At 34.7% G+C, this 21,417-nt stretch overlaps 1 protein-coding gene across 1 annotated transcript in view; it reads right to left on the reverse strand.

The window, feature by feature from the left end:
- The window catches only part of LRP1B (LDL receptor related protein 1B), a 1,704,605-nt gene that overhangs the window by 95,688 nt on the left and 1,587,500 nt on the right, over positions 1-21,417 (reverse strand). Inside the window, exons 76-79 of the mRNA XM_054723549.1 lie at positions 21,009-21,128; positions 18,849-19,090; positions 5,441-5,664; positions 3,730-3,836 (exon numbers count right to left, since the gene is read on the reverse strand). Of these exons, the coding sequence (XP_054579524.1) occupies positions 3,730-3,836; positions 5,441-5,664; positions 18,849-19,090; positions 21,009-21,128 (693 nt within the window). The remainder of the gene's footprint in view (positions 1-3,729; positions 3,837-5,440; positions 5,665-18,848; positions 19,091-21,008; positions 21,129-21,417) is intronic.

Raw genomic sequence — 21,417 nt, forward strand, 5'->3', positions numbered from 1 at the left:
AGTAGAGTTACTGAGAAGAAAACTCATATATGCCCACTAGAAAAGGAGTAGAGAGCCTTACACCAACTCTTGTCTTGGCATGGCCTTAGGGATGTCTGAACAGGTCTTGTCACCTGCTTAACATGACTCAATGGTACTTTCCATGGTCTCTAAGACCCTGCGTGGACTGGCCCCTACGCACCTCCCTAAGTCTTATCTCATGCTACTTTCCAATTTGTTTACTATGCTCTTTGGCTTTCTTTCAATTCCATTTTCTACCTCAGGACTGTCTGACCTGTTCTTTACTTTGTGTTGTGACAACATTTTACACCCATCACATCACCTAGCAATTATTCTTAACAATCAACCATCCTCAAAAAGCCTCTCCTCCCCACTATAATCAAAGGGATACCTCTGCAGCACCCCACTCTTCTCCATAGGAGCCATTTACACACATGTGCATGTGTGCACTCACACACACATTTTTGGTTTGTGTTTAGAGTCACCCCACATTAGACTATAATGTACAGGCATGCAGGGGCCCATATTTCAGATGACTAGCAGTGCCTGGCATATAGCGAGCGACACTATTTTTTTAATGAAAGGAGAGATGAATGAAGATACTTGTATGACTAACTCTAATCTGTTGGAGATATTTCCTATCCCTCTATTCTCATATGCATTCAATAAATTCTACTACTCTAATTCTACTTTGTCTCCCACACACATCCTCTTGTGTGTATTCACTGTTACTGTTCTAGTTGAGCTCTTCTCCACTCTCAGGGAGACAGTTCAATGGACTGTTAACTGGCCTTTTAGTTTCTATATCTATTCATTCCACTGGCACAGTGCTACCACTGCAACATACCCTATATTACTCACTTCACTCTTGGAATCAGAACTGTACAGAGGTTCATTACTGACTAAATAAATCATGTCTAAACACCTTAGCAGTTAAAGTCCTCTATTCTCAGCTCATGTTACTTCACCTAACCTGCCCCCTTCCAGGTGTACCCAGACTCCTGCCATCATGAAGCATGCCACGCGTTCCACATTGCAGCCCCTGGCTCAGAGTGCTATGCCATTTAACACAATCAGCAGTATTTTAAGTTAATTATTATTATCCCTTGGTTTTTTATGATAAAATCAAACTCTGAAGATAAAAGTTCATTTCTGAGATCTCATAGCTAATAAGTGATCCCCCGGAGTTAAATCAATAAATGGATGTATCTGAGTCCAAAGAAAAAATTTATAAACACTACACCATGATGGATTATCTGCCCACTTTTTGAATGTCTATCCATTCTTTAAACACTACTTCCAGAGATACCTTGCACATATTTTTGTTTGTTTGCTTGTTTTGCTTTTTGTTTGTTGATCACTGGAGATAATCTTTCTTGATTCTGAACTTCCATATTATTACCAGGTATGTAATGATTCTAATATTTTGCCAAAACTGTAGTTATTTCTGTTCATGCCTCAGTGTTGTGTCTTTTCAAATGTAAACTCCTCAAGAAAAGGGACTGTGCCAAGTTCATCATTAAATTCCCCATAGTGCTGAGCAGAATGGTTAGCACATGGAAGATGGTCAGTACATGCACTTCATTTAGCCCACAGTAGGAGACACTGGGACCCAGCCCAAATTTCCATTACTAGGCAGGCTACCCATCTCCTGCCTTTAGCAGCTAAGGACTGCCAGGGAGCTGTGTTCAGCTGCCTGCAGCAGCCTGCTTGGGAAGTTAGGGCCCAAAGGCCAAGCAATGACTCTGGGGAATATAAAAAGATGACCCCTGGCCTGTCATGGAATTTATACTCCGAAGCACATCCCCTGTGGCTCAAGCTGAGACTAGGCTTTACCCGAGGCACAGTCTTCCTGGGCTCTTTCCCTTTCTCCACCTTTTACAGGTTTCTCCTGAATTGCAGTTTCTTCATAAGTAACCTTTGCAAGAATTCCTGTCTCAAGCTCCCTTCAAAGCACCCTCTTACGTGCCCTTCTATAAACTGCTGCCGCTTCATATAAAATGAAAATATTACATATACTGTGATTATGTAAATCTTAACATCAGATAACTTCTGAAGTAATTTTGAAACTTGTTTATAAGTCTAAAATTAGTGAAAAATAATAAGTTAAGAAAAAAGTACAAAGATCTGTAAACAATGAAAATGGTGTTTGAGCAGATATGCCACTCTCCCCCTCAATACTCTCCAATGGCTCCCCTTAGAACTAGAACAGAATCCAGGGCTTATCAATGTGTTCCAAGATCTAGATGATCTACCTCTGGCCCCCTGGCCACCTGGCAACTCTCATCTCTACCACTTCCATATGCTTCTAGGCATACAAACATATTTGCTATTTTTTGACACATGCTAAGCTCATTCCTGACTTAGAACTTGCTGTTCCCTCTGCTTAGAATGCTCTTTCCTCACATATACATCTGACTTGCCATCATGATTTATTGTGATATTTTCAAATATTACCTTTTTAGATATATCTTCTCTGATAATAATAACTAAAATGGTATTTCCATAACTACCCATCCTTAGTATGTGTTTTTTCTATATAGCACTAATAACTATCTGATATGAAGCATAATATCTATTCTCTTCTGTACAGGAAGGTATGTTTCATGGGAATCAGACTCTTTTCACAAGGGTAGGATCTTATTTCTTTAGCATCTGGAACAATTTCTGGCACCAGGTGGGTGTTCAATTAGTACTTGTTAAATCACTGAACGGAGACACACTTACACAAATGAACTAAATCCCAAAGACTGCTCATTCCCATAAAGAGTAAAAACAATCTAGTTGGAGGAAAAGGCATAAGGCACATTAAAAGTTAATAAGAATATAAGTGTCAAATATAAAATTTCAACTACAAAATCTGTTACAAAGCATAACTGTTAAATAATGTGTGCTATAGAAAGTGCATTCTATCTTTTTGATGGGAGTGTAGTAGGCAGGAGTAGGTGACACAAAATCCCCGAGACTCCAGTAGTTTGAAATGTTTTATTGAGGAAGAAGTGCTTAAGTTAGACCTTACAAGATGGGTAAGATATAGCTAATATACAAAAGTTGGAAGTCTAGGTGGAAGGCTGGGAGAAAAATGGAGTGAGAGAAAGAACAGGGAGGGGCATACACACACACACACACACACACACACACACACACACACACACACACAAGACTGAGCTCCTGTACAGTCCTGGGGATATGGAGAGTGTAGAGTGGTAAAGTAGATGACATGGCTGTGTAGATGACATTGTAGTGTAGACTACATAGCTAGGAGACAGATTAAAGCCAGATTGAAAGCTGAGAATAAGAAAGCAAGGCATCATCAAACTTGTCTTTCACAAATTTTCTCTATCTTTTCCCAGTTCTTTTTCCATTTAATTTCTCATCTTCTAATAATACTACCATCCACTGCAACATCATTAACATTTATATGTAAAAATATCCTGATACATTGCTATAAACTGTCAAAATTTCATTCATCTGAAATCCTACTAACGGCCTTAAAACTTAAGGCAATTTTCAAATAATATCCCCATAGTATCACTGCAGGATGATAAGAACCTGACTTTTAGTTGGAAAAATACAACATGAAATGTTAATGACTTTCATAATGTCATACTATGAATTATTTTATTTGCTTGTAAAAATGATTATATTGCCAACAAAACTAAAGACTTGTAACACTAATATGCTTAGAATTCTGATACAATTTTAGGCTATGTCAGAAATACATCATACCTGTGGGTCTCTGTAAATTCTTTTGGACTAAAATTCTTCTCAAAGTGCCGTCCATGGCTGCTTCTTCTATATGGGAGTGGTCCCCAACAACAGTCCAATACATCATCCTGAAAACATAGGTCAAGTTGGTTAGCCTGGTGATGTGCAGTTATAACCCAACACTACTGTCAAACGGTATTTCTTCTGATCATGAGCATCAGAAACACCCCAGAGACCCTGAAAAGGCAGACTTCTGGACCCAACTCTATAGCTACAGAAAAGGAACCTTCTAGAAATCAAAATTTTAAATGGTCTTAACTATGCTCTAAAATTTGAGAGGCAGTGCTTAATAATATGCACTATTGTTTATTACTCGATATTAAAAGTTCAATTTTGAAAAATTCATTAACATTTTAGAAGAAAAGTATTTTAACACTTAAAACTATCCTCTTGTGAAAAAATATTCATTTTATTACTGATGCTGCATCAATATGCTTCATTTTTTAAAGTACTTTCTTATAAGGATATCATTCTCCATTTAGAAGATACTACACAGCCTGATTTTGCTAAGTAAAAAACATTTGATTCTTTTGACTCAGCATCCAATGATCCACTTTTTTGGGTGATCAGGATTTTTACCTACGATTTTCCTACTTACTTTTTGGTCATTGCTTATAATTGAAAAAGAAAAAGAGTAAAGAATGAAAAAATTTCAGTAAAAGAAATTAAATGGTTGTATTAAATTGTTCAAATTTGTTTATACATAATATGTCTTAATCTTTTATTATCACAAATAGCTAAAACATTAAAATACTCTATATTCAATATGTTTAATATTCTATTCTATTCATAGCAGTGCTATTTGCAATAGCTAAGATCTGAAAATAGCCCAAGTGCCCATCTGTAGATGAGTGTATAAAATGCTGTGGTATATTTACACAATGGAATACTATGCATTCTAGACAATGCATTCTAGATTGATCAGTCCAATAAAAAAGGACCTTTTACCCTTTGAGACAACATGAAGGTATCTGGAGAGGATTATGCTAAGCGAAGTAAGCCAGTCAAAGAAAGACAAATACCACATGATTTCACTTATATGTGGAATCTAATAAACAAAATAAACTGCCAAACAAAATAGACCCAGAGACATGGGAGCATGGGACAGACAGATGAATCTCATAGGGAAGGGGGGGGAGGGGAAAAGATTAACGAAAAAACTTATATGCATATATGCATAACCCATAGATACAGACAATAGTACAGTGAAGTCCTGTGGAGGGCATGGGAGTGGGGAGGAGGGACTCAATGGGGGAGAAAGTGAAACACCTGTAATACTTTCAACAATAAATAAAAATAACACATACACACACACACATGCACACACACACAAAGCATTATATTTAATGTTACAAAAATTCACTATTAGATTCACTATAGTGGTAATGTGCTTATCACATTAGTTTCATTATTCTGAAATGCAACATAAAATACACACACAAAGAATGTATATTTTGCAACCTTTCAGAAAAAAAAATATTTGCTCCTCAATTTGGTGTAAAAATAACATGAGTGTACTTTTGTACAAGAAAAATAGAGGGATTTTCAGAAGTCTTGTGAACCTATTATCTTTGAACACATTATAGAAACAAAGCTACAGAGCACAAGCCAAACAATATCTAAAAATGGATGCCCATATCATGAAATATAAGTAACCAAGTCATTAGCTTACCTTCTCTTAGGATTTACAGCAATAGCATAGGGTTCTCCAGCCATATTTGTTAAAAGTCTGGTGCAGTTGGGGCCATTCAGCTGCCCCACGTTAATAGAATACCTCAGACTGGTCCAGTGGGTGGTGTAGTAACTGAACCAGTGCATTCTAGAATGATCAGTCCAATAAATATTTCCTGCTACCCAGTCAACTGCAATGTCTCTGGGCCTTTTAAATTCAGGACACTACAAGATGACAAAATGACAAAGAAAAATTATATTTTCAAAAAACAATTTGGTAAATTTTTCTGTTATACATCAGTGTGTAAAAATTATTTTATAAAGGTCCAGTCAGTATTCTTCTGAGAGTAACCATATTCTGATGTCTAATAGATTATCTTATGCAAATGCATATAATAGAATCATACACCACTATTTATAACTTTTTAACTCAATATCATGTCTGTGAAATTCATCCATATTATTTTGCATGCCAGTTATTAATACTTTTTAATTTATTTTTTATGACTATAGTACAACTTGTTTACCATTTTACTAATGATGTCCATTTGGCTTATTTACAGTTTTAGGGCATTATAACTAAAGTTCTGAATACTATTCTTGTATATGTCTTTTGGTGGACACAAGAATTCATTTCTGTTGAGTATGTAGCAGAAATAGACATGTTGAGTCTAAGATATAAATATGTTCTGGCTGAATAGATACTGTTAGAAATTTTTCAAAGACTTTTCACCAATATGTTATTTTCAGGAATTTCAAGAAGTGCCAGTTGCCCTGCATCCTCACCATATGTAATTTGATTTAAAAATGGAAAAATTTAGTATAGATAGACACACTTAGAAAGATATTGCATTTAAACATCTTTGGAGGAAAGTTACAATCTCTGTCATTTCTATTAAATCTGCTAGCTTGGATTTTCTGCTTAATATTACATTACTGAATTATCTGAGACAAAGGTAGGAGAAGTCATTGGGAACCATCAGTAAGGAAAATAATGTAAGCTCTGTGCCCCTCAATTAACTTGATCACTTTGAGCAGAAACTAGTGTAGTAATTAATTTTACATGGTCATATTTAATGTGCATAACCAAAAGTGAGAAAAGATTCACAGGAGCATTATATCAAGAATGGAAACAATTATTTAAAGGTGATTATAACTAGACATGTAGGCAATGTGTAAAACATCATTAGGAGTTGGCAACCAGTGAAAATATGGGGTTTTGACACATGAAAATTTCTCAAGTGGTTTACTAGTGAACACATTTTATTAAAAAGTCAACAGATTAAAAGAGAAGAAACTGAACTTCACAAAAAAATAAAAAAACAAAACACATGAGATAATAAGAAACAGAAATTGCAGATCACTATCTGCTATGTGATTAATGGGATCTCAAGGAAGAAAAATATGGCTTGAACTAAACACAGAACCCTAGCAATTTCTAATGACCTTTATTATCAGTCTTTTCACCTAGTGGTTTAAAAACTAAAATTATGAAATTTCATCATACCTTATATCTGCTCTCTAACAACAAAATACTATCCATCTATCGAGTAATATATCACAGCTAACTGAAGTTAAATAAAAAATACTTTGCAGACATACTCTAGAAATGACATAAAAATAGATGAATAGAATATAAAGATTCCTCTCAGCCAAATAACAAAATTATTTTCATGTGTTTCAGTATCATTCAAATTAACTGTTTCCTTGCTTTTTTCCCTGATTTTGGGGTATTTAAAAGTAATTATATCAACAAATGACATGGGCATGTCAATGTAAATCATAATGTTCATAAGCTTAAGAGACAATGGAAAAAAATAGCCGTTATATACTGTTTAGACTCCGTTGGAGCACATTTATCATTTTCTAACTTCATAGAACAAACCTTTAGTATTCAGAAAAATATATTTGTTTTCTAAAACAAGCATAGAAAAATATATATTTTCCCTTTATCAATATAAATATACACATTTTATCATAATGATATACTGACTATAATAGGACATATATAATGCAAAGTTCCACTTTATTTTTTAATTTAGGATTTTCATTTTATTTATCCATGCTCAAAAAGTCTGATTATCTTTCCATTCTGTACTGCTAAATCTGAACTGCTGATAATTAAGAACCCACATGTCTATAAGCATTCAGCAATTTGACTCAGTGATACTTTTCCAGGTAAGCAATATGTTGAAGATTCTACTAATGATAAATTCTACAGAAATAAATCAAATTATTTAGTAAATGAAAAAGAATACTGCTTAGAGAAATTTTTAAAAAATGTTACTTTTCAATGTTATGCATAAGATATACTAAGGAACAGGCTCATTTTAGTCTACACATTTATTCTCTGCATCCTTGATCAAGGTATTCCTAATTTCATTCCAATGCCAACTAAAGTAGTTAGAATACAGGGTGAAGGATGGTCAAACCTAATAAATTCAACCTAAAGTCATGAATCATTAGTGACAAGATGAGTCTCATAGAATAAAGGCAGCAGGGTGAAGATGTTACCAGATGTTCATCCTCAGTGTCTCAGAACACACAGGATGCTCGATGATTTTCAACACTACAAAGCAGGATTGGACAAGGGAAGAAAGAACAGCATGAAGGCAACAGCAGGATGGTCCCACTGTCAAGGAACCTGTGGCCAAATTAAGAAACCACCCTTATAGTGAGTTCCATTAGAATAAAATAACTCCCTTTTATTGCTCACAGACCAGGATTGTGAATAGCATACTATCTAATAAAAGAGTAATATGCAAATTGACCATACCTCCGCTATACCCACCAGCCACACCCACCAGTCAATCATGAGCGAGTATGCAAATTAACACAACCAAGATTGCTGCGGCCACAGAGAGAGCTGGAGGCTTGAGTTGCCATTGGCAATGGAGGAAGCCAAGCTTTCTGCCCACTCTCCCCTGCCTTGGCCTCCACTCTAGGCTACAATGTTTCAATTATAGAAGATAAATCTCAACAAAAATGGCAGTAGCCACAGAGCTGGAGAGAGCAGGAGGCTTGAGTTGCCCTGGTGATGGAGGAAGCCAAGCTTTCTGCCTGCCATGGCCTGCCTTGGCCTCTGCTCAAGGCTACAAAGTTTCAATTATAGTAGATAAATAAATCCCAGATACCAGGGCCTCCACTTAGGTCATCCGGGGAGGTGGCCAGCCTGCAAACCACTGAAGGTCCCTCACCCAGGCCGCACCATGCCCCAAGGGAACCCCCACCCTGATCTGCGACACCCTTCAGAGCAAACCAGCTGCCCCCAACCCGTGCACCAGGCCTCTATCCTATCTAATAAAAGAATAATATGCAAATTGACCATCACTCCAACACACAAGATGGCTGCCCCCATGTAGTCAAAGATGACTGCCCCCAGGTGGCCACAAGATGCCGCCACAAGATGGCCAGCAGGGGAGGGCAGTTGGGAGGGACCAGGTCTGCAAGGGAGGGCAGTTGGGGGTGATCAAGCCTGCAGGGGAGCGCAGTTAGGGGTGACCAGGCCAGCAGAGGAGGGAAGTTGGGGGTGACCGGTCCTATAGGGGAGGGCAGTTAGGGGCAAACAGGCTGGCAGGGGAGCAGTTAGGCATCAATCAGGCTGGCAGGGGAATGGTTAGGGGGTGATCAGGCTGGCAGGCAGAAGCAGTTAGGGGCAATCAAGAAGGCAGGCAGGTGAGCAGTTGGGAGCCAGCAGTCCTGGATTGTGAGAGGGATGTCCAACTGCCCGATTAGGCCCGATCCCGATCGGGCCTAATCGGGCAGTTGGACATCCCTCGAGGGGTCCCAGATTGGAGAGGTTTCAGGCTGGCTGAGGGACAACTCCCCATGCACAAATTTCATGCACCGGGCCTCCAGTAAGCCATATAAAAGGGATTCTTATATTGGTATAGACTGGATAGTAGAAGGTAGAAAAACCTGCTGAATCTTTTTTTTTTTTTTAATAATCTTTATTTCTATTGATTCTCACTGAGGATATTTTTTCATTGATTTTTCAGAGAGAGTGGAAGGGAGGGGAGAGAGAGGGAGAGGGAGAGACATCAAGGTGAAAGAGACACATCTACTGGTTGTCTCCCACATGTGCCCTGACCGGGACCAGGGAAAGGACTTGCAACCCAGGTACGTGCCCTTGACCAGGAACAGAACCCATAACCCTTTGGTTCAGGGGCTGATGCTCTACCACTGAGCCACGCCAGTCAGGTCCCTGCTGAATCTTAATAGTGAACAATTTATGAAGTGGTTCAAAATCAATCAGGTAAATACAAAAAGTGGAAAACACAGGAAAAGCAAACAGATTCTGGGAGTGGAATGGAGTCTGATAGGGGAAAACAGAAACAGGAAAGCTAAAAATACAGCTATTTGCCTCCAAAGGGGATGAAAACAAAACAAACACATAAAATTAAAAAGAAAATATAAAACTCTCATTTGCCCCTTTGACAGACAGGCCAAAGAACTAGATTACTAATGAAGTAAGTCCTGTTTGAGAGACTGCAGTGGCCTGGGGTTTCCCTGACAACAAAGGCATGGCTCAGATGTTGCACAAAGTAGAAGACACATTTTGACTGCTTTCTGCAGACAGATGGTTTCTTCCCTAATAAGCTCTCCATATACACAGCCAAAGTTTTGAGTCCTGAGGCATTCTTTATGTTGAGATATATTAATCAGATGAATAAAATACTTAAATCTTATAGAAAAATTGGCAGCTCAATTGTAGCAAAATTACTACTTTAAACAAGCAATCCTTTACAGCTGTGGACTATAAGGTATCTGTCAGAACCCCAGCTTTAGTAAATTGAAGATGTAAGTCCCTGGAGACATGTACTTTTTTTAAATCAAGGAGAGAGAAAAACATATGAAAGAGGATTTCAAGCATTTAAGCCTTGGAAATGTTTTCTTCTTCATAACAAAATTCTTATAGTTAGAAATATACTTTAAGAAAATATAGTTAACACAGGATAGATTGAGGTGATCACATATTTGGTTTGTGATTTTTTTCATCTTTGTGTAAATCTAAGTTAAGAAATTCAGTTCATTTTACTAAAGTTAATTATCTCCTAATGTAATACTATTAAGACAAAGTTGTAAAGCCGCTCTAAAAACCTGTGTGTGTATGTATGTTTGTGTGTGTGTATGTGTGTGGGGGGTGGTGGTATATGTCACACTATTTATTTCCATTTTTGGTCCACAAAATATGAATCAATAAAAACTTATATTTAGAGCTAAAATGTGTCAGAGGTCCAAAATCACTTCAGGAATGAAATCCCTGCCTTCTCTCTATGATTTCTTTTGAAGAAGAGATTATTTCAACTGAGTAATTTTAAAGCTATATTTATCTGCATTAGGGCCATGCCAACATGGAACAAACTCCTGCTAAGGTAAAAAGAAACCAAATAAAAATATGTAATTGTCAAAATCCTTTCAAAAAAGACCATATTTGTCTTTGGATTAGAGATTTGGTATTTTCTATGTGATTTTATTATTTTTTAGCATGTTCAGAGTTCTATTAACTTTTTTCTTATGATTTACCACCCTCTCTCCATCAAATGCAAAACTGGCTCTCAATGCCTTCATTCACACTATTAGGTAAACAAAAGATATCATGAAAGATTAGAAAGCACACAAAATTTGAAGTCAGGAACTGGGTTTAAGGCCTAGTTTTAGTTTCTCTATAAATTATTTAGTGTATAAAATAAAGGTTTTGGATTAGATTACCTGTAAAACTCTTTAGCTTCTAAATATTAAATTATACAACTATTTAAAATATTATCTATTCTACATAGTAAGTCTTCATTTGTTTGTTTTTTTAAAAAATATTTTTTTATTGATTTTTTTACAGAGAGGAAGGGAGAGAGATAGTTAGAAACATCAATCAGCTGCCTCCTGCACACCACCTACTGGGAATGTGCTGCAACCAAGGTACATGCCCTAGACCAGAATCGAACCTGGGACCCTTCAGTCTACAGGCCAATGCTCTATCCACTGAGCCAAACCAGTTAGGGCAAGTCTGTGTTTTATGTAGTCTTAAAGATGTATTGAATGCTAATTATGAATTCTCATGCATTAGTCAGTAAGTTAAAAATGTGTTGGTACTTAGGGGATAATTTTGATGTCATCTCCCTATTGAGTGACCTGGAATTAAGAATCAAGTTGCCTTCTGACATTTACAGTTTAAACAAGCATAACACTTGAGATGTACTGCAGTGTTATCTAAAAGTAGAGATTGCAAAATGATAGGTTGAGGACTAAATTTAACTTAAATTTAAAAAAAAATTTATGGCTTTAAAATTAAAGATATGTCACTTTTAAAATTTAAACTTTCATGTGAGTTTTTTTGTAAAAATTAAGGATATATACTAGTAAAGCAGTATATAAAAAGTAAGTCAGCATTCTAGAATAGCAGTCCATCAGCGGCTGCCCCCTGATTTAATGAGACAGGTTCCCTTTGACCCCTCACCCGGATGCCTAATCTATATCCAATCTGTTTCACACATTTATCTTATGTATATGGCTGACTTGAAACCCATGCCTTAAAAAGGCAAATGAAGTTGACTATAATAGATAAATCATGTAGCTATAAGTAAGGGAGTTAAGGCAAATAAACAATAGAAAAAGAAGAGTCAAAGAAGCAAATGTTGGTAATGTGTCTCCAGAATCACTGGATAAGCATCTTGTGGACAGACAGGAATATTCAGTCTGTGGAGCAGACCTTTATGTGTGTATGTGTATGTATATGTGTTATTAACATATAAATTGGGCTTTTATAATTCAATGTCTCTCATCCATCAAATTTATTCAGTGTGTGAATATGGGTGTACATAATGCTGAATTTTATATTTTATTTTTTTTGTCAGCCTCATTAAAATTTGCTTCATACTGTCTTATTATTCCCTAGATAAACTAACAATCCAATTTCCAAGTCTAAACAGAACCTGGAATAGTAATGAGGTCACTCATAGGCTACTTCTGGGCATACAATAGAAATTTAGATAATGGTTGATCTTTCTGTGATCCTGTCCCTTCAAACAGCCACAGTTCAATTAGGCCTTAGGAAGACCTGAAAATATCTTTTGTAGGCTGAGATCTCTAGGGCCAAAGTAAGACCAAGACCAATCTCAATGAAAACAATAATATTGAAAGTGGTGTCCTTAGAAAAGCTGCTTTGTTTCATCAGGATAATTAAAGGAGGCAGAGGCAATGCCATTTATGAAGATTTGGAAGTAAAGTTGCACTCTTAGAAATAAAATATGGTGTATTTATGGCTAGAAAAAATGTGTTTGTGGGTAAATTTAAGTGTGTGAGAATATGGAAAGGATGTGATAAAACATGAGGCTGATTATCATGGATAGGCTTGTAAACCAATGATTTTTCCATGGACATGCCTTAGGAATTAAATAGGGTGATGTGGTGATTAGATTAAAGTTGTAAGATTATTTTGGCTATTGTGTGGAGAATGGGACAGGGACCAAAAGCAGATAAAGGAAAATCACAGCAGGTAACCTAACCTCACTTCAGAGTTTTAGATATCTCATCAAATCTTCTATTTTTAGTCCAGAGATCTAAGACCAAACCTTGAATACACCGATGACTACTTGACATTTCATTTGAATCTCTTATAGCTGCCTCAGACTTAACATGATTAAAACTGAACCCAAAGTTTAGTATCCTCAGGACCCAGTAAGTTGTATAATTGAGAAATCTAGGTACCAGCCTTGTCCTTCCTATTCTCATTTTCCACATTCATCCTATTTGCAAACATTTTTAGCTAAATTTCTACTCACTACATTCCATTTCATTGAAACTACAATAGTGTAACTTACCACTATTTCTAACTTGAGACACAATCCTCCTAAGTGGTCTGTATCTATTTGAGCTTTCCCCACACCTAATCCATTTTCTACATAAACTGATGAACAAAAATAGATCCAGAGACAGAGAAACATAGATCAGACCATTAAACCTCAGAGGGAAGGGAGGGGAGGGTCGGGGTAAGGGAGAGAGACAAACCAAAGAACTTGTATGCATGCATATAAGCCTAACCAATGGACACGGACAACAGGGGAGTGAGGGCATGCGGGTGGATATAGGGAGAGTAATGGGGGAATAAGGACACATATGTAACACTGTAATCAATAAAGAAATTTTTTTAAAAAGCTAGTTAGTTGTCTTAGTTATAAATAAGACGACATTACTTCCTCTTAGGTCTAGCTCAAATCTCCTCTCTTCACATGAGCCTTTACTGAACATCCTATACAAAGAATACTTACAACATCTGAGTGCTTCTTTCTAAGTTTATTATTTATTTACTTCAGTATACTTTTTAAAATGAGGAATTTTTGTATTTATTTACTTACGTGTTTACTTGACTCTGTCTTTGTTCCCCAGAATCTAACCTTCATGAGAACAAGACTCTTGTTATAGTTATTGTATTCTGAGAACCCAGCACCAAACCTAATAAACAGGAACCTTTAAATAAAGCTTTGGAAGTGAATAAAACTTGACTTGTTCTCCTTAAAATACTATATAGTCTGATCAATAGTTTCTTCAGGATTATTAATTATATAATCATATGTGTCATATAGCCATATAAAATTTATGTTCAGTACAATTTTGAATATTGATATAACTGTTACAGAACAATTTAACTTTAATGAGTATCTATTGTTGAATGCCTGTCTTATGCAATCAACAACACAAAATGGCAATAATGTAATGATCTGATAGTTTTAGATTTCTTCCAAAATAATCATAATAAGTTATTGTAGTTGTGGGCTAGTTTGGATAAACTCAGATGGTTTTAAAAGTATTCTTGTTATGCAAGTATAGACAGTTTCAATTAGAATTATAATGGTTACAATCAATTTACAATAATAAAGAAAAAATAAAAAGAAACTATCAATTTTCACTGTACCTAAATGTCCTAAAATAATTCTCTGAAGATTTTGCTACACACACACACACACACACACACACACACATTCTTAAGTGTGGGTACATATGCACATCTACACACTCAAGTGTGTGCCTATGTTTGTGACATACACACAGACCCATCTATTGAGGTTTTAGCTAGGGCTCCAATTAAAAATTAAAACCTAGTAAAGATAACTGGATATTTTGTTGAATATTTTCAGGGGAATAAATTTCAAATAAAATTTTTGAAAAAATATGATTATTAATGGATAAAATTATAAGCATGTGCATTCTGAACATTCTCTTTGGCATAATAGAGAGTATGCCAAAAATAGTATTTCATATTCACTTCACAAAATCAGGTGGATCAGATGAACCATTTGTTTTGCTCCAGAATATTTAGTTCTTTAATGGTAAGAATCTAATCTATATTTTTAGTCATTTGCATTTTTACAAGCATTGACCTACTTTATAGTGCTTGTCATCATGTACTTTGCTGCACAGCATTTCATACTAGAAATGATAAATAGCCGTAAAGTATGTTCAATTGTAGCATAATGTTATCATATTCTGTTCCAACTACTAAAATTCAAATTCAGAAATCTCATTATACTTTACATATAGATTGAATCATGTTAGTCTTTTAAGTTTTGAATTATTTAATTTTCTTAAAGAAAAATAATCATCGTTTTGTATAGCCCTGGGGGTTATAGAATCATAAGTATTTCTATGTATAAATAACTTAGTCTGCATTTGAAATTTAAATTTGTAATTGTAATTAGTATTACAACCATTTTCAGAGACTACAGAAGAGTATTCCCTTCATGATTTCCAAAACCCCACATCATATTAAATGTTACCTTTCTTTGGAATGGATTTCAGTAAACATTTAGTTGTCTAAGTAATCTTCCTCTGGTATCTGGTATAACATATTTCCTACTCTTTCCATGGAAGGAAATATTTCAATATTTTCAATGTCTGTGAATATGCTTTCAAGACATTTGGCTATTACCTATATGTCTAACTCCTCCCATTCGGTTAATTGAAAATGGGTTATAAGTAATGTATGCATAGTTTGATTTTTTTTAACCTATTGATTCAGAAAAATAAATCAATGTTCCATATTCAGCTTAGAAAAAAGTCTTGAGTTTTATTTTCCAAGGGGTGGGTAATTGTCAGGTAAGTATCATTTAATATGTGTGTCAACATTTAGATGAAACAGATCACATGCTCATTAAACTAATGGATGACTAGCTGGTATCCATAAAAGAGCAAATACAATACATGGCAGAGTAATGTGTACGGGTAGAAAATCAATTATCTATACACAAGGTAGATTTTAGAGGAATACATACAAATTGTCCAGGTAATAACTTGATAGACATAACTATGTCTCATCTTTTGGAAAGCATGAATATTTACTTTCTAGGAGGGATTTTAGAAATTGTCTACTCCAATGCTATAGTTACTTATCAAATGAGTAATCTGAGACTCAAAGATGTATTTAAATTTGGTCACATTATAGCTGCATATAGGTAAGTCATTTAATTACTCTAGAATACACATTGCTCATTAAATTAAGGTGGCTTTATTCCATACTTACAATAACGAGATAATTACAAAAAAAGATTTAGTAAGCAAAGTTAAATAATTTCCTTCATTACTGTAGCCTTAAGTACTATTTTAAAAACAATGCATAGGTTGAAATTTATATGGAATGCTTAATGGCTCTGAACATGGTGCTAAAACTCATGGCTCAGAGGTTGAAACCTTATAATCATAACATTTAGTTCACTCATGTAGACCCCCAGAAAATGTACTCTACTATTATCCAATTTTATTCCTAGTTAATACTGTTAGTCATGCATAGATATAAGAAGAGAGAAAAAACAAACATAAAGTCTAGATGATACAACACAAATAAATACTACCATTAAAAGACTAAATTAAGTTTCATATCCTACTGGACAAAAGCTAAACAATAGCTTTGCCATTGGCTATGAAAGATTCTATAGCACATTAAAACATAAAGATTAAAATATGTAAAATATATACATGTAAATAAATATATAATATACCAATGAAATATACACATTTATAATTTGTATGTATACAAATAAAAACTTAGTTGCCAAACATTAAATAAATTTGGCCTCTGATCTACAACAAACTCTGTTCACTAGAGAACACTGATCATTAATCTCTCCAAGCACAAAACCAAAACAATTATCAAATCATTTTCACTAAAAATTCATATTGAAATTAATTGTAGATGTATTTTTAGCAACTATGAAATTCAAACAAGAGTAAGTTGTGAATAATTTTAATATGATAATGTGTCAGAGAAGAACACCTTGCCAATTATCATAATCAAAAACATCATCATTATCACCATCATTATCATCATCATCCTTTTAATGGCAAGTATCTATATAGTACTTACTATGTGCCCAAAACTGTTAACAATAATAAACATACATATTCCTCAATAAACTTTATGCAATAAACTTCTCTATATTCTTATAGAGAAGCTAAGAGACAAATCAGCAATAGGAACAAAATTAAAACCCAGGCATTGTAATGAAATGATATGCCCTTATCACTTCATTAATAACAGATGAAATGGTACCGTAGGAACAATGTTTTTGCAAAGCAAACTTCTGTTTTAGAGATAAAGAAAAGCTAAAGCTAGCCAAGACTCTCAGTCTGCCTTTGGTCTGTTAAAGAGGAAGTAGATTACATGTGAGTGATGGGGAAGGCAGAGTGATCTACTAAATTTCTTGGTTCTGTCCTAGAGCTGTTCTTAATAGAACTAAAGCTATAGTATAAGATTCTATTTGGGACAGGAAGAACTAAAGAAACAACTCTGATATATATATGAATTTTTACTCACGGTTAATCTCACCTGAGTTCGACAGCTAATATTGTTTCGTTTAAAACCAGCTTATTGCTATCTACAATTGATAAAAAAATATGTCCCAGAATTCTATCAAATGGTATTCATGTATTTCAAATCTTTATGGTAGATACCACTGCAAAATGTAGTGAGGACTTCATATTCTTTTGAAATACAAAGCTTAAATTACATCCTAATGTGATAGCATTTGACTTTTTTGGTTGTATGACAATGGGCCAGACCCAATAAAAATAAGTATTTATTTGTCACTTTTTTCTCCAAGGTTACTTCAAAAAATAAAATACAGAATAAATTGACATGCCCTAAAACAAAAAGAGGGTAGTCTACAACCACAAATCTAAAAAAATGTTCTAGTTTATTTTCATCAGAAGAAATAACCATGATAATCAATGTGTCCATCATATACTAGCGAACAATATTGTTCTGTTTTAGAGATTCCCTGAAATATAGTTATCAAAAGTCAGAAGAGCACTTGCTCCAGCCATGAAGTCAGGGGAGAGACAGTCCAGAGATGGAAGACACTGACGATGCCTTGCCATACTAGCAGTCAGCAGATGTGCGTCACTGCAGATTGCCCAGGACCAAACCGGAGAGGGTCGGACCTGCAATACCGCCGTTTGTCCACCATCCAGAACTGAAGTATCATTGCTGTTATGAACACATTAACAACTGTTGGACATAGAAACCGGGACTCAAAAGAACTGTTGGCCCAGAAAGAAACTCACTACAGACTGATTCATTTGCCTCTCAGCATAACCATTATTGCTTGTCTCATTTTCAGTTCCTATAAGTGTATTCCTAGTATCACATGAGCTCACTCATCTAGGGGAAAAGATGAACAACATAGACTGAAGAACAAGAACAGCATCCATCAGACTGTCAGACCTCAGAGGGAAAGTAGGGGAGGGTGGGGACAAGGGAGATAGATCAACCAAAGGACTTGTGTGCTTGCATATGAGCCTAACCAATGATCACGGACAACAGGGGGAGGGGGGCTTGTGTGTGGGGGGGATTGGGAAGGGAACGGGGGGAGGGGGTTGAGGACAAATATGTGATACCTTAATCAATAAAGTAATTATAAAAAAAAAAAAAAAAAAAAAAAAAAAAAAAGTCAGAAGAAATGCTTACACTATGGAGTTGATCTCTTGCCCTAGAATACAAGTATATTTTTCATAGTGTTAAAAATGAAAATGACTAATACCTGTTTATTTTGACATTTTATTCTCTAACAAAAACAAAATAATCTTATCTTGTGATGAAAAAAACCCCATGTTCATAATACATTTTTAAACACTATAAAATGTTAAATGTTGTAGAATTGTTTATGATTTGTTACCATTCTTATATAACTGTCAAATTCATTAAAACAAAAGTATGATAGCATTCAATTAAAATAAATTCATATGCAGCTATGAGAAAAAATGAATAGAGAAATGTCTTATTTCTATATAGAGAAAATATTGTGAGGAATCATTGAATGTGTTAATTACCTCCTATAATCAGACACCATCATTGATAGGTTAAAATAAAACACGGAGGTGGGAAGGTATGAACCTTCAAATATTCAATGTTATTTACTTACAATCAAGCCACTGTTTGCTTGCCTTTTTTCTCTGTCATGGATCCTTTTGTAGAAAATCCCGCCTGGATTAAACTGAGTACTCCAAATAATCATATCTCTTTGATAATATACATCCATCCCTGTTATCCTTGAATTATGTTCAACATGAGAAATTTGTTGATGATCGCCACTGTAGTTGAATGGATATATAAAACCCAGGATATCAGTGTCATTAGCAATGTAGAGAACTTCATCTTCAGAGCCTGGAGATCATTATAATAAAATACAAAAATAAAGTAAATTTCAACTAATGTAAAAGCAATGATTATACTATTACATTATCTTGAATTGTTATTCTTAAAACAGTTTCTTACCCAATAAAAATCAACTCTATACTGTTTTTTTAATCTTTACCACTTATGTTTAAGAGTAATTAATGTAGGTTTTTCCAGGGCAAAACTTACCTTCTGAGTACAGATTAGGCAGTTTTAGTAGTTATCCTTTGTATAAAGAGGGATTTCTCTGGGCAAGTCACGATGCATTATTTTCTAATGCTTTTTAAATATTCAGATGTTATATTGTGTACTCATTAAGCTTTAAACATTTCTGAGCATTTAGTTTATGCACCTGAGTGATCATTACCTTAGGCTAAGAAATTATGATTAAGATATGAAGAATCTTCTTCTTTCAATATTCATGTATCCTAAATATTCTTTTATGTTTATTATACAATGATATCAGTGTTTACTATAATAAAGTGTCATCATCTCAATATTACCTAGAATCATGCTAAGTGGAACTTTCTAGCCTAAAGTTTCTACACCTACAATACTAGTACTGTACTAATGTTATGTTTATCCTGATACAAGTAAAACCCTAAAGTAAATCCTGAAATTATTAATTAAAATATTAATGAAACCATAAAGTAAGATTGAATGGCATACTTAATATTCATTCAAAAATACAAAAATAATTATACACAAGGCATAGTTCAGCTCTATAGGTTTAGTAGCCCTCACTTAGTGAAAGTATATTATGTGGCAGACACTGTGTTAAGCCTTTCACAATTTTTCTCCTCTTCTTACGACAATCATGGAAAGTAGGTATTAGTATTTCCATTTTACAGGGGAGGAACTGAGGCTCAGAGTTAAATAACTTCCCCAGGCAAAGTACATGTAACACATAGTGCATCCTTGATCCATTATAGTCAGCAAAGTACATGTAACTCATAGCTCATCCTTGATCTGCTACATCACATTGTCTTCCTCTTATAATAACTATCATATTAACATTGTGCAATCATACCCTGCAGCTACCAATATTTAAGTTATAATATTATTTACTCAAAACATATGAGCATTAAAATCCATATCTAAAAGAGCACCAGATCCATAACTCTCATTTCATTAATTAAAATTATATTATTCACCCATAAATAAGGGGAAAAGGGAACATATGTAATATTTTCAACAATGAAGATTTTTTTTAATGATATTATTAAGTGGAGGCAATCTGAATTTGAAAGCACGGTTTTACTTGAAAACCTTTTAAATTCTTACTCAAAATTCCATTCTCCTTATATTGTTAACCTTTAACCTGTTTTTTAAAAAATATATATTTTTATTGATTTCAGAGAGGAAGGGAGAGGAAGAGAGAGATAGAAATATCAATGATGAAAATCATTGATCGGCCGCCTCCTGCACGCCCCCTACTGGAGATCAAGCCTGAAACCTGGCATGTGCCCTTACCCAGAATCGAACCTGGGACCCTTCAGTCTGCAGGCCGACACTCTGTCCACTGAGCCAAACCAGCTAGGGCTAACCTGTTATTTTTATCCCAATGGTGTATTAATTTCTAAATACACAGAGAGTAGACCATAAAGAAAATACTTTCCTATTCTATCACATTTGCTTTTAAACTTTTTTTTTTTGCTTTTAAACTTTTACACTTCCTGACAAAACGATTCAAGCACAAAAGTGACTTTAACAGTTAACTGTGTTTCTCATGTCTACAAACCATCCAAAATTAAATCAAGAATAATAAAACAACTGGCCAAATTAATCATCATTAAATATTGACATTTAATATTACCAGGCATAAAATACAACATGAACCATTTTTTCGCCATAAGATACATATAGCAAAATTATACTAGCTTTGAAATAATGGTTATAACCTTACCTCTTGCTATGCAGGTACTGTTTCTTTCTTGAAAATTCTGGTCGCATACACATTTATACGATCCTTCCATATTTATACATTTGTGGGAACATGTGCCAAAGACCAAACATTCATTAACATCTGTAAAGAAGAGCTCAAAATAGCATCATCATACCACAATTAGCACTTCCACTCTTTCTACATTTCTAAATGACATTTTTTTTTACTTATTTCTATTTTGTTGTTATTGTTCTTTCAAAGCCTTATCTGTAACTTGTGTAATTTTTTAGGCAATGATAGTTTTTCACAATAGTTTCACTATAATAATTTATAAGTTGTTTTTACATTGCTTGTTAGTCCACTTAAAACATTGAAATATCCATTTCAAACTTCCCTAGTGCTTGCATTTACTCAAATAAACAGATCTCAA

Source organism: Eptesicus fuscus, chromosome 11 (genome assembly GCF_027574615.1).
Source record: "Eptesicus fuscus isolate TK198812 chromosome 11, DD_ASM_mEF_20220401, whole genome shotgun sequence".
Taxonomy (NCBI): Eukaryota; Metazoa; Chordata; class Mammalia; order Chiroptera; family Vespertilionidae; genus Eptesicus; species Eptesicus fuscus.